This window comes from Microcebus murinus, chromosome 15, assembly GCF_040939455.1.
Source record: "Microcebus murinus isolate Inina chromosome 15, M.murinus_Inina_mat1.0, whole genome shotgun sequence".
Taxonomy (NCBI): domain Eukaryota; kingdom Metazoa; phylum Chordata; class Mammalia; order Primates; family Cheirogaleidae; genus Microcebus; species Microcebus murinus.
Window position 1 is genome coordinate 54,151,403 of NC_134118.1, and position 13,295 is coordinate 54,164,697.

The 13,295-nt window shown below is 33.5% G+C and overlaps 1 protein-coding gene across 2 annotated transcripts in view; it reads left to right on the top strand.

Annotated features, from left to right (window-relative positions):
- SCLT1 (sodium channel and clathrin linker 1) overlaps nucleotides 1-13,295 on the top strand; it is a 119,032-nt gene that overhangs the window by 40,080 nt on the left and 65,657 nt on the right. For both annotated transcript variants that reach the window (XR_001160833.3, XM_012791114.3), the window contains exons 10-11: nucleotides 8,790-8,880; nucleotides 12,940-13,031. Coding sequence is in view for 1 of the 2 variants with exons in the window: in XM_012791114.3 (XP_012646568.1) it covers nucleotides 8,790-8,880; nucleotides 12,940-13,031 (183 nt within the window). In the remaining variant the exon portion in view is untranslated. The remainder of the gene's footprint in view (nucleotides 1-8,789; nucleotides 8,881-12,939; nucleotides 13,032-13,295) is intronic.

Sequence of the window (13,295 nt, forward strand, 5' to 3'; positions counted from 1 at the left end):
ATGATGGTGAGGGCCAACAGAGCAGGTTTTCTTGTCTGGGCCTGCTAGGCTGATGTCAACTGGACTTGCCTGTGTGTCTCCAGCCAGCTGGTAGGTCGTCTAGCAGAGTGGTCTAGTAGTCAGAAGTGATGGTCAGCCTGTCTGGCAGTTGGTAGGCTCTTCACCAGGATAACAAGACTAGTTCTTCTTTACTTGGCCATGATCAGTGTTCCCAAGAATAGCAAGACAACAAAGTAAAACTCTGTCTCAAAAAAAAAAAAAAAAAAAAGAATAGCAAGAGAGCAAATCCTAATATGCAAATAGTGTTCAAGGCCCTCTTGAATCATGTTTGTTAATACCCCTTGACAAAGCAGATCACCTGGTCAACCTACATTCAAAGGACAGGATAGATTCCCCTTTTGATAGGAAGATTTTCAATGTCATTTTACAAAGGTGTGATTGTAGGGAGGAAAAAATGTGCGGTGATTTTTTACAACCTTTTATACTAGTATACCCAGAACAGAGTAAGCAAAGAAGAAAGTAATAGAAGATGAGGTCAGAAAAGGTTATGTAACTTCTGTTACAAAAAACAATTTAAGTCAAATGAAAAGGCAGTCCATAGTCTGTGAGAAGACATTTACAATTCATATACCATAGCTGACAACAGATTATTGTTGAGGATACATTACCTAAGTGTCAGTAAGAATAAAAACCCATAGAAAACTGGGCAAAGGATGTGAATAAGCAGTTCAAAAGTCACAGCAATCAGAAAAATGCAAGTTAAAACAGTGTAATACTACAAGGTAAAAAGATAATGTGGAATGTAATAATAAGGTACAAAAGAGTACAGTGTGATACATTTGTATACATTTCAAATGTCTTAAACAATAGTATGTATTGATTATGGCTATAAATACATATCCATATATATGTATCCATAATTGATACATGTAGTAAAAGAATAGCATGTATATATTATATACATTTGTGTGTATGTATTACAGAAGAATAAAATAACATTTCCAGAAATGATATACCCTAACTTCAAGTTAGTGATTTTCTCTGCAGAGTGAGGCTATTTGTAGAAGTAGGGAATTGAAGGCAACCACTAAGCAAATGGATAGGTAAAATATGGTAATTACATCCTGTGGAATACTGTGTGTCATTTAGAAACATGTATTTACATGTAAAGATGTAACTATAGCAACATAGATAGATCTAAAAAACAATGTTTATATTAAAAAAGTAAAAAATATGGATCTATAGCATTAAAACACATACACACAATAACAGTGATATTTTACCAGTAAATGTATTTATCCAAGAATATATCACATTTTAATGTGAACTTATGAAATGGAGGGGAACAAGAGAGGGAATGAACAGGAAAACAAAAATAAACAAATGAGTGCAGTCTTTCACAGCTCATAATTGTAATGATTCGTGGAATGAATGTGATCAACTCAACACTGTACCCAAGGTTAAGAAGAGAGTAGAAGGGGAAAAAAGAACTTAAGATTTATGGCATATATGGGACCACTCAGAGTGCAGAGATCCTGGAAGGAAGACGAGTAAGGAAATTGGTTCATAAAGACCTGTGATCATATTATGGTAATAGAAAGTAAAAATGCATATAAAAGATTCTGTTTGGGAAAAATGGGCAAAACTTGGTGATACTGGGCAAAGGACAGGTGAAGAATTGTGGAATTTTATTGCTAGAATATATCTTAGTCTTTATCTAGTTTAGCATCCTAATTGTATAAAAGAAACCAAACTGAACCAAAGGCTCAGAAACTATTTGTCTTGTTCATGGTTACACAACAAATTCATGGAAAAGACAAATTAGAACTCATATCTTGTAATTGCTAATCTAGTTAGCTTCTAAGCCTGGCTCTCTGACAGTATTCACAGCAGTAGGGAAGTCAAGAATGAGAGTTGATTGGGAAAGAAAGGATGATGAGTGGATATGTTGTTTTTTGACATCTTGTGTAGAAGATTCCTTTGGCTTGTGGACCTTTGAGCCTAGAGATTATAAATCGAGATAGGGATTGATAAAGCTAGTTGAAGTTTTCTAGAGTCTAAAAGTTCTTAAATGTTCAATTGTCCATGAACAACTTTGCCATAATATTTACTGACAGTATTCCATAGCTTAACATTAAGCAGTTCAGAGTTGTATACATAAAACTATACTTGCTTTTCCTGCCGCAGATTTGAAGGAACATAAGGATAAGCAGATGCTTCTTTTAGGGGAAAAGGGTGTTGCTTTCAAGTTTGACAGATTCTGAATGATGGGCATATTGACATTACCAGAATTTAGGTTTTGAGATGCTCTATGTAACCATGCCAAGAATAACTAAATTAGAAACTCTTTAAACACTAGAGTTGTTTAAGTTTGTACTTATACTAAAACATATTAGTTTCATTTGTTGTCTGATAATATGATACAAAAAGTTAAAATCATGCAAATTTATAATTAAAGCTTTTATCATTTTTCTTTTTGAGAGTTTTTGGTGACACCCTATCATAGCAGATAAAACTCTTCAGGCTCCTTTTCTTAAGAACCTTCATTCACCTGATCCTCCCCAACTTTCCAGTTACATATAAACTGTTTCTCATAAAGAAACTTTGATTTCTTCCTTTTTGCCTTCGATTATTATTCTCTTTCTCAAAAAATGTATAATTTTCTAAACCCAGTTAAAATTTTCCTTCTCCAGGAAGACTTCACTCATTCATTCTACCAGATTTATACTCTTCTATTCTTGTGGGTCTATTCAGTATTTATTCATTTATACTAAAATTTTATACTGTTTTCTCTTTAGGTGCTTTTTTGTCCTGTATATTTATTTATACTATATATCCAGGTGGATTATGGAGATGATTATTTTCCAAGTCATGTGTGCTCAGATTTTACATATACCTTATAAAGTCTTTGAGTCAAAGACTTTATTAAAAGGATTTGTTCTGTGAAATTTGGATTCAATTAAAAGGCCATACTCAAGGATCCAGAAGGCCACAGTTGGCTCCAAGGCTGCAGGTTCCCCACTCCTGGAACCAATATTATTTTTGTAAAAGGATGTACTATAAAGAGTGACTGAAGCATGTGCATAAGGGACTGTATTAACTTCTCATCAAAGTGGCATCATCAGAATGTTTGTTAAAAATAATTGTAGCCAATAAGGAATGGTTTCATTAACAGACATAGAAATCTTCATAGAAAGAATTTATAACTTGTCAATCAATTTATTTTATATTTATTGAGAACTTAGAACTGTACATTTGTGCTCTGAGGGTAGGAGCAGTCTAATAAGTTTAGTAAGTATGATGTTATGGCCTCAAAATTGTTTTAATTGACTCATTTCATCTCATGCATACTTTCTGGCTTCAGCAGTCTCTATGAAGAGGAAATCTCCTTAAATTTTTCCAGTACAGGGTTCTCCTGGTTATCTCCACCCAGTGGCTCAGAGGCACTTGAAACACAACAGGCTGTAAACTAAGCCTATCATCAGGTCTCCTAAATATTTTCTCTGTATTTGTAAATAGTGCCATCCAGTTCCTGATTCAGAAAACTAAGAGGCATTGTAAATTCTTTTCTGCCCCAACTCTGCCTTATAAATGTCTCTGTGATCCTTCACTTCTCCATGACTGTATTGTTACTGCCTTTGCTTAGCCCATCTCATTTGAGCTATGGCAGTAACCTCCAAATTAGTTTACCACCCCCCATCTTTCTTTTTCATATTGTCATCAAAATGATCTTTCTAAAATAAAATCTGATCATGTCACTCCTCTTCATGGCTACTAAATTTGCCTACAGAATATAATCCAAATTACTTGGCATGACATAGAGTCTTCTATGATCTGACCCCTGGCTACTTAGCTCTGTATCTTGTCACTCCTCACCTTAATTTTCAGAACTATTTTTATTTTCCCAAACAAGCCATGTTATTTCATAACTCTCTACTTTTGCTCACATTGCTTGGGCTGCCTAATACACCCTTCCCTAACAAATATATACTTTCAACTTTTCAAAGTTCAGCTCAAAGAGTTAAAATCTTCTAGAAATCTTTTTCTGAATCTTTATGACTTCTTTCTCCCCAAGTACTACCAAACGCCTTCTTCCTTTGGATCTCAACTGTATACTACACATACATCTGTTACAGCATTCTTAACCCATTTATTGTACTTACCTGTGTACAAATCCAACTCTCTTGACTGGTCTTTAAGCTTCTAGAAAATATGGATCATGATTTTGTGATCTTTATCTTGCCGTCTTCTAGCACAGTGCTAGACATGTGGAAGGTGCTCAAAAAATATTATTTTTCTGATCATCAAATTAAATCATTAAATAATTAAATGGCACTTTATTGGTGGGATAAAGCTAGCTAATTTATTTCTATGGATTTTCTATTTGTGCCCTTTGGTCTTTCATTTTTTTTAGTGACACAATTGTTTTCTTGGACTTTCATTATTTAGAAAAATTATTTTGTATTCTTCAGCTATACAAGAATTTGTGACCCCTTAGTAGTTTGATTTCCAAAGAAATACACCTGAAAAAAATCATTTCAATATAATTAATAGAAGCTTTGCACAATGAATTAAAATATTTCCAGTGTTTCCTATTATCAACCCAACCTATAAGCAAGATATAATGACCTTTTTGTTTGTTTGTGATAGAGTCTCGCTCTGTTGCCCTGGCTAGAGTGCTAGAGTGCAGTGGTGTCATCATAGTTCACAGCAACCTCAAACTCTTGGGCTCAAGTGATCCTCCTCCCTAGCCTCCCAAGTAGCTGGGACTACAGGCACGCGCTACCACACCTGGCTAATTTTTATATTTTTTCTAGAGACGGGGGTCTCACTGTTGCTCACGCTGGTCTCAAACTCCTGAGTTCAAGTGATCCTCTTACCTCTGCCTCTGCCTTCCAGAGTGCAAGGATTACAGGCATTAGCCACAGTGCCCGGCCTTTATAGTGACTTTTAAATCTGTTTTTATTACCAATAATCTCAAAGTTTGAAAGGATAATAGAGGCATTTAAATATTTTTAAGTTTAATGCTCTCTGTATTTAAATATGAAATAAAATCTAGGAAATCTTTAAAATGTGATAGTGAAATGATTTATATATACATGGTTTTTATGGAAGAATGTAAGACCTGATATGAAAGGAATGCAATTCTTAATATTGCTCTATCATGTTAAATGCTAAAACGTAAATTATGTAAATCACAGTCTATGTGTTTCATTATGTTCATTTTTAATATTTTTTATAATACAAATGAATACTTTTTTCTTTAAAATGTATGTGCCAATGACTTTTATATACTAGTTTATTTGAAAAAAAAACAACATGTATTTTTGCCAGGTAATAGTTTTATTTTAACTCAGATAACAGATTTTTCTCAGATGTTTCATGTTCCAATTTGAATAATATTGTGTCTGCTATTATAAAAATGCTATGGAAATCTGGAATTCATGGATCACTAGTTTTGATTCATAGTGTCTCTTGGAAACTATTCCATGTGAGAAATGGCCTTAAGCGGATATGCTTAGTCATAGAATTGCCAGACAGTTCCTTATGTGTTGGCAACTAGTTTTCTGAGCATAGAAAACAGGTTTTAAGATAAGAAATGGAGTTTTACTGTCATTTTACTACTTCTTCTTACACTGTTTTACTTCAGTGTTATTTAGTGAGTACTTACAGTCATCCTTATTTAAAAATGTTATATCTTTCTTTCCGTTTTAATCTTTAAAGGACAGAAGGAATATTAGACTTGACTTCTAGAACACATAGGTCAAGAGTAGTACTTTAGCTGTAGTTAATTAATATTAAGATTATTTGTTTTAGGGGTTTGGCAAGAATAAAATAAATCTATAGCACCATTGCTCAGAACTTTGCCTCTAATAGTAGTTTTGTTTCAAAATCTGTTTTTTATTGATACTTATAATTTTCTTTTGCAAATACTCCATATTTGTACATCTATACTACTTCTGTGTGGTGTAAAGTATAGAGAGCATAGCCTCTGAAGTCAGCTCTAGTTTTGTATTCTGGCTTAGTCATTGTCTCAGTCCATATGGGCTGCTATTATATAACAAAATGCCATAGATGGGTAGCTTATAAACAACAGAAATTTATTTCTTACAATTTTGGAGGCCAGGAAGTTCAGGATCAAGACATCGACAGATTTGGTCTCTGGTAAGGGCCTGGTTCCTGATTTATAGATGGCACCTTTTTGTGTCTCACATGGTGGAAGGGGCAAACAGAGCTCCTTCAGGCCTCTTTTATAAGGGCACTAGTGTCATTTTTAAGGGCTCTGCTACTGTGACCTAATCACCTCCCCATAGGCTCCACCTCCTAATACCATCACATTGGGGATTATATAAGGATTTCATTAATATGGATTTCAACATATGAATTTTAAGGGGACACAAACATTCAGACCATAGCAGCCATTTACTGGTTGAGTGACTTGGGCAGGCTGCTTAACTACATGAATTTCAGCTTCCTCATCTCCATAATGTAAATAAAATTACCTTTCGTATAGTGTTGCAATGTGCTATAACTTACTATCTTTGCTCACCTCCATTCTACTTAAATACCCAACCTATGTAAGTAGGATGTATAATATTTACAAATCACACATTAGAAGATTATAGAGTTAATATTAATGTAATGAATAATGGATTATTTCTCTCTCTAGATCTGGGAAATCAGCCTTACCTTTGTTGATGATGCTGTAATTTCAAAGACCAGAGGAAGCATTTCTTTCTTCCTCTTTCTGTTATGTTGTATCCTCATTTCTCACCAAATGTACAATCCCAAATCCTTTCTACTCCTTGTATCTTGTTCCATCAGTTATATTCTTTCTGTTTTTAAATATTAGTTTCTTGTTTACAGGGGGCTTTTAAACCTCAAATGTGTATAGACTTGTCTGATGACTCTTCAAGATTGCTATATTTTCTCCTTCCCATTCTTTGATATTGCTTAGAAGAGGAATTTATGTTTACTCTAGTCACTCTTTGGAATTTCTTTCAGTTGATTCAGTCCTACCTCTCTATTCTTCTCCTTGAGATTACTGGTGTCTTTTTTGCCTTTAAAGAAAATCCTGCATTCTCTTTGGTTGTTGATTCTCCTTGATTGATGATTTTTTTGATCATTTCTCTGCCAGGTCTTTTGTGTTTATGCCCTGATTTCTTCTCTGACCTTTGTGGCCATTTCTTTGCTTCCTTTGCATTCCCCATTTCTTTATCCTACCTACGAAAGTAGATGTTTCTTAAGTTTCTAACTATGTTACCCTGTTTTTCTCCCTCTCCTTAGATGATCACATCTACCCTACCCAACTTAAACTTTTAACTCAATAAAAATGTTTACCACATACATAACTTCTGGCCTCAATCATTTTGTTGAGCTCCATATTTGAATTCCTAGATCAGTGGTTTTCCAACTTTATTTTTTAGCAGTAGACTCCTTAAAAAAAAGAAATCTTATATAATAACCCCAATATATAAAACTTATAAAAATAGAACTGCTATGATTGAAGTAAGGAATACAGATCTTTCCCATCTTAATAACTAATGCCATCATCAAATCTAGGAATTTTATTTGATTGCTCTTTTGTTATTAGGACCATTTTTTGGTAGACAGTGTATCACAGAGGACTCTATTTAAAAACCACTTTTATTACTTACTTTGAATCCTTGGGCATATTGATAAATCTCTGTCAATCTCACTCTTATATTACTTATATCAACTTGAGTTTAATATAACTATTTAATTCGCAGAGTTATTGTGAATTTTAAGTGAAATGATTTCAAAGCATTTACAACAGTTCCTGACACCTAATAAACTACCTGAAATATTATTAGCCATTATTAGATTTGTATTTCCTATTGTAAGAAATTATAGAAAATTTATAACTACATAAGTAACATAAATACTGTTAAAGAGCCACAAGTAAATGAATTAGCATTTACTTGTGAATTTGCATCAAATAATTTTTGTAAGCTTAATAGCACTAATGTGATTTACATTTAAATATATAAAATGTAATTAAGAAATAAATAAGGACCAGTTCCTACTAAAGTACCTTTCTTCTTAAAATGTATGTTCTTTAAATAATCAGTGTTTTATACTCATACTAAGTGCTTAATTAGTACGTTATTTAAAATCTTTTTTCCTATTTAAGAAAGTCATATGTTGTTCTAAAATCATTTCCTATAGGAAGTCTAGAAGATATTGAAACTTATTTGATTGTGTTACAATGTTCAAAAAACTTGTCTTTTTCTGTCTTTTGCCACTACCGTCTCTGAAGAAAAATATTATCATGAGACAAATGGTTTAATTTATTATGTTAAGTGGTTACATAATATAACCCTCTGGTGTTTAAGGAATGATCAATATATTGAAGCTTAGGTTCATTTTCATAGTAATGCCAATCATCAATATTTCTCTATAAATTCCAGAAATTATACACATAAATAAATATATTCTTAGTGTACAGGAGCTCTTGTTAGGTAATTTATCATGATGATAAAGTTCTTTTTCATGAAATAAATTATTTTGGCATAAAATATAACTTATCCAAATAAAGTATTAATGATTCCTACTTTGTACCCCTCCCCTTTGAGTTATATTTTTCCCTCTTTACTGTCTTAAACATGAATTTTGTTAGTAATAAAGGAAATCTTTCAGAATTTACTCCTCAGATCCACTTTCAGGTACATAAGAGTTAGTACTGATTTTACCAAAGCTAGATTTCTAATTTTTTATTCTTTATGGTCTAGGAAAATAATGTTCATTGATTTACTTGCTTTTTTTAGGCAAGCCAAGGCAGATGTGAGAGTTGAAGCAGCAAAAGTGGAAGAGTTAACTAAAATGACTGAAGATCTTCAGGGACAGATGCAAAAGAAGGTATTTTCCATTTCTAAGACAACTGGATCCCTCTTGCTTGGTTTTCTATATATTTTATTGTTTATTTGTTTTGGATTAGGTATTAAAGAGGGTTGTTAGATGAATTAATCATTTTATTGTGCCTTAAGTATAAAATATGAAAGCAGGAAGCTAAATTATAATAATGGAAAGAACAGGCTGGGCGCGGTGGCTCACGCCTGTAATCCTAGCTCTCTGGGAGGCCGAGGCGGGAGGATTGCTCGAGGTCAGGAGTTCGAAACCAGCCTGAGCAAGAGCGAGACCCCGTCTCTACTATAAATAGAAAGAAATTAATTGGCCAACTAATATATATAGAAAAAATTAGCCGGGCATGGTGGCGCATGCCTGTAGTCCCAGCTACTTGGGAGGCTGAGGCAGGAGGATTGCTTGAGCCCAGGAGTTTGAGGTTGCTGTGAGCTAGGCTGACGCCACGGCACTCACTGTAGCCTAGGCAACAAAGTGAGACTCTGTCTCCAAAAAAAAAAAAAAAATAAATAATGGAAAGAACATAGTAAAAAAATTTTTGTTTCTATGCTTTTTAGCCTAATTCAATAAAATATCATAATCATCCCTAAGCACATCATTACTGAAATGCAAAGTAATTCAAGATCAAGTTTTGGTTAATTGGTTATTTGTAAATGGAAGAGAAACACTTGATACTACATTTTATTTTATTATACTAAAATATTTATTGGTATAATAGACTCTGGTTCTTTTCATATATATAACAGAAATTTAAGGAAGATGTCAGGGAAGGGTCAGACTTTAGATTTAGAAGGATCTATTTATTGAACATTCTAGCTCAGGTACTTACTAGCTATGTAATTTTCTAAGCCTTATTTCTGGATCTGTAAATAGTTGATTATAGATTTCTAATAATGGTAGATTTGTGAAAGTATTATAAGACCCCTCCCATACATAACAATTTTAAAACTTGGATAAGTTTTTTTAAAATACTGGAAAGCACCCAAAACCAGAAAGAAGTAAAAGAGATAAGAATTATTAGTTTTAGGCTTTTTGACCTGAAGGTTCTCTCAACCCTCACTGCTATGGCTTCAGAAAACAAGAGCTTTACATGAGCTTAAGGTAGCCAAGATCAAAGTTTATGGCTAGAAAAGCAGTTGGAAATTTAGAGAGGAAATACTGGCAGCAAGAGAAACATACAAAAATGAGAGCCAAATTTTGAGTATAAATTCTTACCAAATCCATGCCTCACAAGTAATCTGCATATGGAAGTAGGGGACGGAACCCAGGGAGCCCAGTGAAGAAGCAGACAGAGACATGAGAGAAATCTACTCTTGAAAGATAGAGACATATGGAACTAGAGATTTGTTTGCTACTTTTTATTATTGAGTACATGCCAGAAATGTGGCCTGTACTCAACTCAAGCAACAGAAAACTGAAGGCTTGTTATTTGAAGTGTCACAAGACGGAGCCCAAAGCTGTAAGAACAGCTGGAAATTACAGGGGAATCTCTCCAAACAAGGAAACCAAAAGGAGTGTGAACCCTACCTCTACCCATATCTTGACTGGTCCTCAACTTATGTAGGCACAGAGGAATTCCCTCAGGCCTAGTTATAAATGCAGTAGTAGAAAGCAGCAAGAACTAACTGCAGATATCAGTCCCTGCATACTGTAGGGGAACAGATTTGAAACTTCAAATCCAAGCAAGATAATTGCCTACTTGAATTTTTTTAAAAGCCATAATCCTCAAAAGAACAAAACAGGATCCAGAGTAACTGTAATGTGTTATATCTACATTATCCAGCTTTTAACCAAAAATTACTAGATAGGAAACTATACTTGGGGTTGAGAGGAGGCAATCAATAGAAACTGACTCTCAGTTGACCCAGTTGTTAGATTTACCAGGAAGAAGCTTCAAATCACCTATTATAAATATGTTCAAGGAATTTTTTAAATGTATTTTAAATAGAGTAAAATAAAGTCTTAATAAAGGAATAGAGAATTTTAATTGAGAACTAGAAATTTTTTTTTTTTTTTTTTTTTGAGACAGAGTCTCGCTTTGTTGCCCAGGCTAGAGTGAGTTCCGTGGCGTCAGCCTAGCTCACAGCAACCTCAAACTCCTGGCTCAAGCAATCCTCCTGCCTCAGCCTCCCAAGTAGCTGGGACTACAGGCATTCGCCACCATGCCCGGCTAATTTTTTGTATATATTAGTTGGCCAATTAATTTCTTTTCTATTTATAGTAGAGACGGGGTCTCGCTCTTGGTCAGGCTGGTTTTGAACTCCTGACCTTGAGCAATCCGCCCGCCTCGGCCTCCCAGAGAGCTAGGATTACAGGCGTGAGCCACCGCGCCCGGCCTAGAGAACTAGAAAATTTTAAGAAGAGAAATTCTAGAGCTTAAAAGTACAGCAACCAAAATAAAAATTTTATTAGATGAACTCAAAAATAGATTGGAAAAGACAGAAGAAATCATCACTGAACTTGAAAATAGAGCAATAGAAATTTCCATTTTCAAAGAAAAGAGATTAAAAGACTGAAGAAAAATGAACAGTGGCTCAGAGATCTGTGGAGCAATATGAAACAACCTAAGTATGGTTGGAATTACAGAAGGGAGGGGAAGGGGAATAGAAAAAATATTTAAAGAAATAATGCCTAAAAACTTCCTAAATTTGGTGGAAAACTTTAAGATTCAAGAATCTCAGTGAACCCCAAGTAATAAATACAAAATTACTTTTAGACACATCATGATGATACCAACAACCAATTATAAAGAAAATACTTGAAACTCAGAACAAAAAATAACCTCAACAGGGAAACAATAACATTAATGACTGACCTCTCATCAAGAAACTTTAGAAGCAGAAAACATTGGAATAATATATTGAAGTGCTAAAGATAAAACATACTCACCAAGAATTCTATATCCAGAAACTATATTTCAAAAATGAAGGCAAAATAAAGACATTTTCAAATAAACAACAAGAGAATTTATCCCCAGCAGTCCTATATTTCAAAAAATTGTGAAGGAAGTTCTTTAGGCTGAAAAGAAATGACACCAGATGGCAACTCAGATATAGGAAGATACTAAAAGCAACAGAAATGATAACTATGAAATAACATATGTACATATTTTTCTTTTAATATCTTTAAAAGACATGATTGCTTACAGCAGGATTTACAACACGGTATTTGATGGATTTGTAAAGTATATGCAGATGTAATATATGACACAACAGCACTAAGTAGTGGGATAATACATGGAAATACACTGTTGAAAGGTTCTGATGTTTTCTTTTAATTAAATATTAACTAAATAAATTGGGATAAATTAAAGATGTATGTTATAATTTCTACAGCAATCACTAAAAAATAATTCAAAGAGATATAGCTAAAAATAAGAGAGGAATTAAAATGACATCATTAAACCAGGTGCAGTGGTGCGTGCCTGTAGTCCCAGCTACTCAGCAGGCTGAGACAGGAGGATCGCTTGTGCTCAGGAGCTCAAGTCCAGCCTGGGCAACATAGTATGGACCCATCTCTAAAAAAATAAAATTTTTCAAAAAATGGCATTGTAAAGAATATTTGTTACCTCAAAAGAAGGCAGGAAAAGATGAATAAGTTTTTTTAGAAAGATGATACAAATAAAATCTATTAATATATTTCAAGGCATCAAGCTATATCAAAGGAGAAAGGCCTTGTGATTACCTTGATAGATAGAGAAGTAGTATAACATAGTTAAGAAGCATATTCTAAAGGCAAACTATCTGCATAGAAATCCCTTTCTTTTTTTTTAGACTGATGTATAGAAATAGTTTGAAATATTGGTAGAAATCAATGTGCAATAACAGTCTTGATTATTGTTTGTCTTATATAGAATTGATGGTGAAGTTCTTTCTCCCTTTTTTATTATACATGTGATTTGTTTCCAAGGTCATCTTGCTTCTTTAAACTTACATGTTAGAATTGTAGCAGCATAATAAGTTTATAGCATGAACTGTTTTTCTTTTTTATGCTGTATAATGGTGTATTGAATTTTCACATACTCAAAGTAAGCTTCTAGTTTTTTTTATTTTCTAGGAGGAGGATATGATGTCTGCCCAAGGAAGAGAGGAGGCATCAGATAGGCGTTTACAGCAGTTACAAACTAGTATAAAACAATTAGAAACAAGGTAAATTGTGAAATACATCTAGCTTTGTTTATATGCTTCGAAATATATTCCACAATAGAGTTTCAGTTTATGATAGTCACTAGAATATATATTTTATAAATACTAAATCAAAACTATAATCATAGGTTTAAAATCTGATTTAATAGACATTGTTTATTAAAAGTTATATTCAACAGATTGTTACACTTTGAACATATATTCAAAGATAATTTATTTAATAAGATTTTAGACCGTTTACTAAGTATGTTAATTCATATCATAACT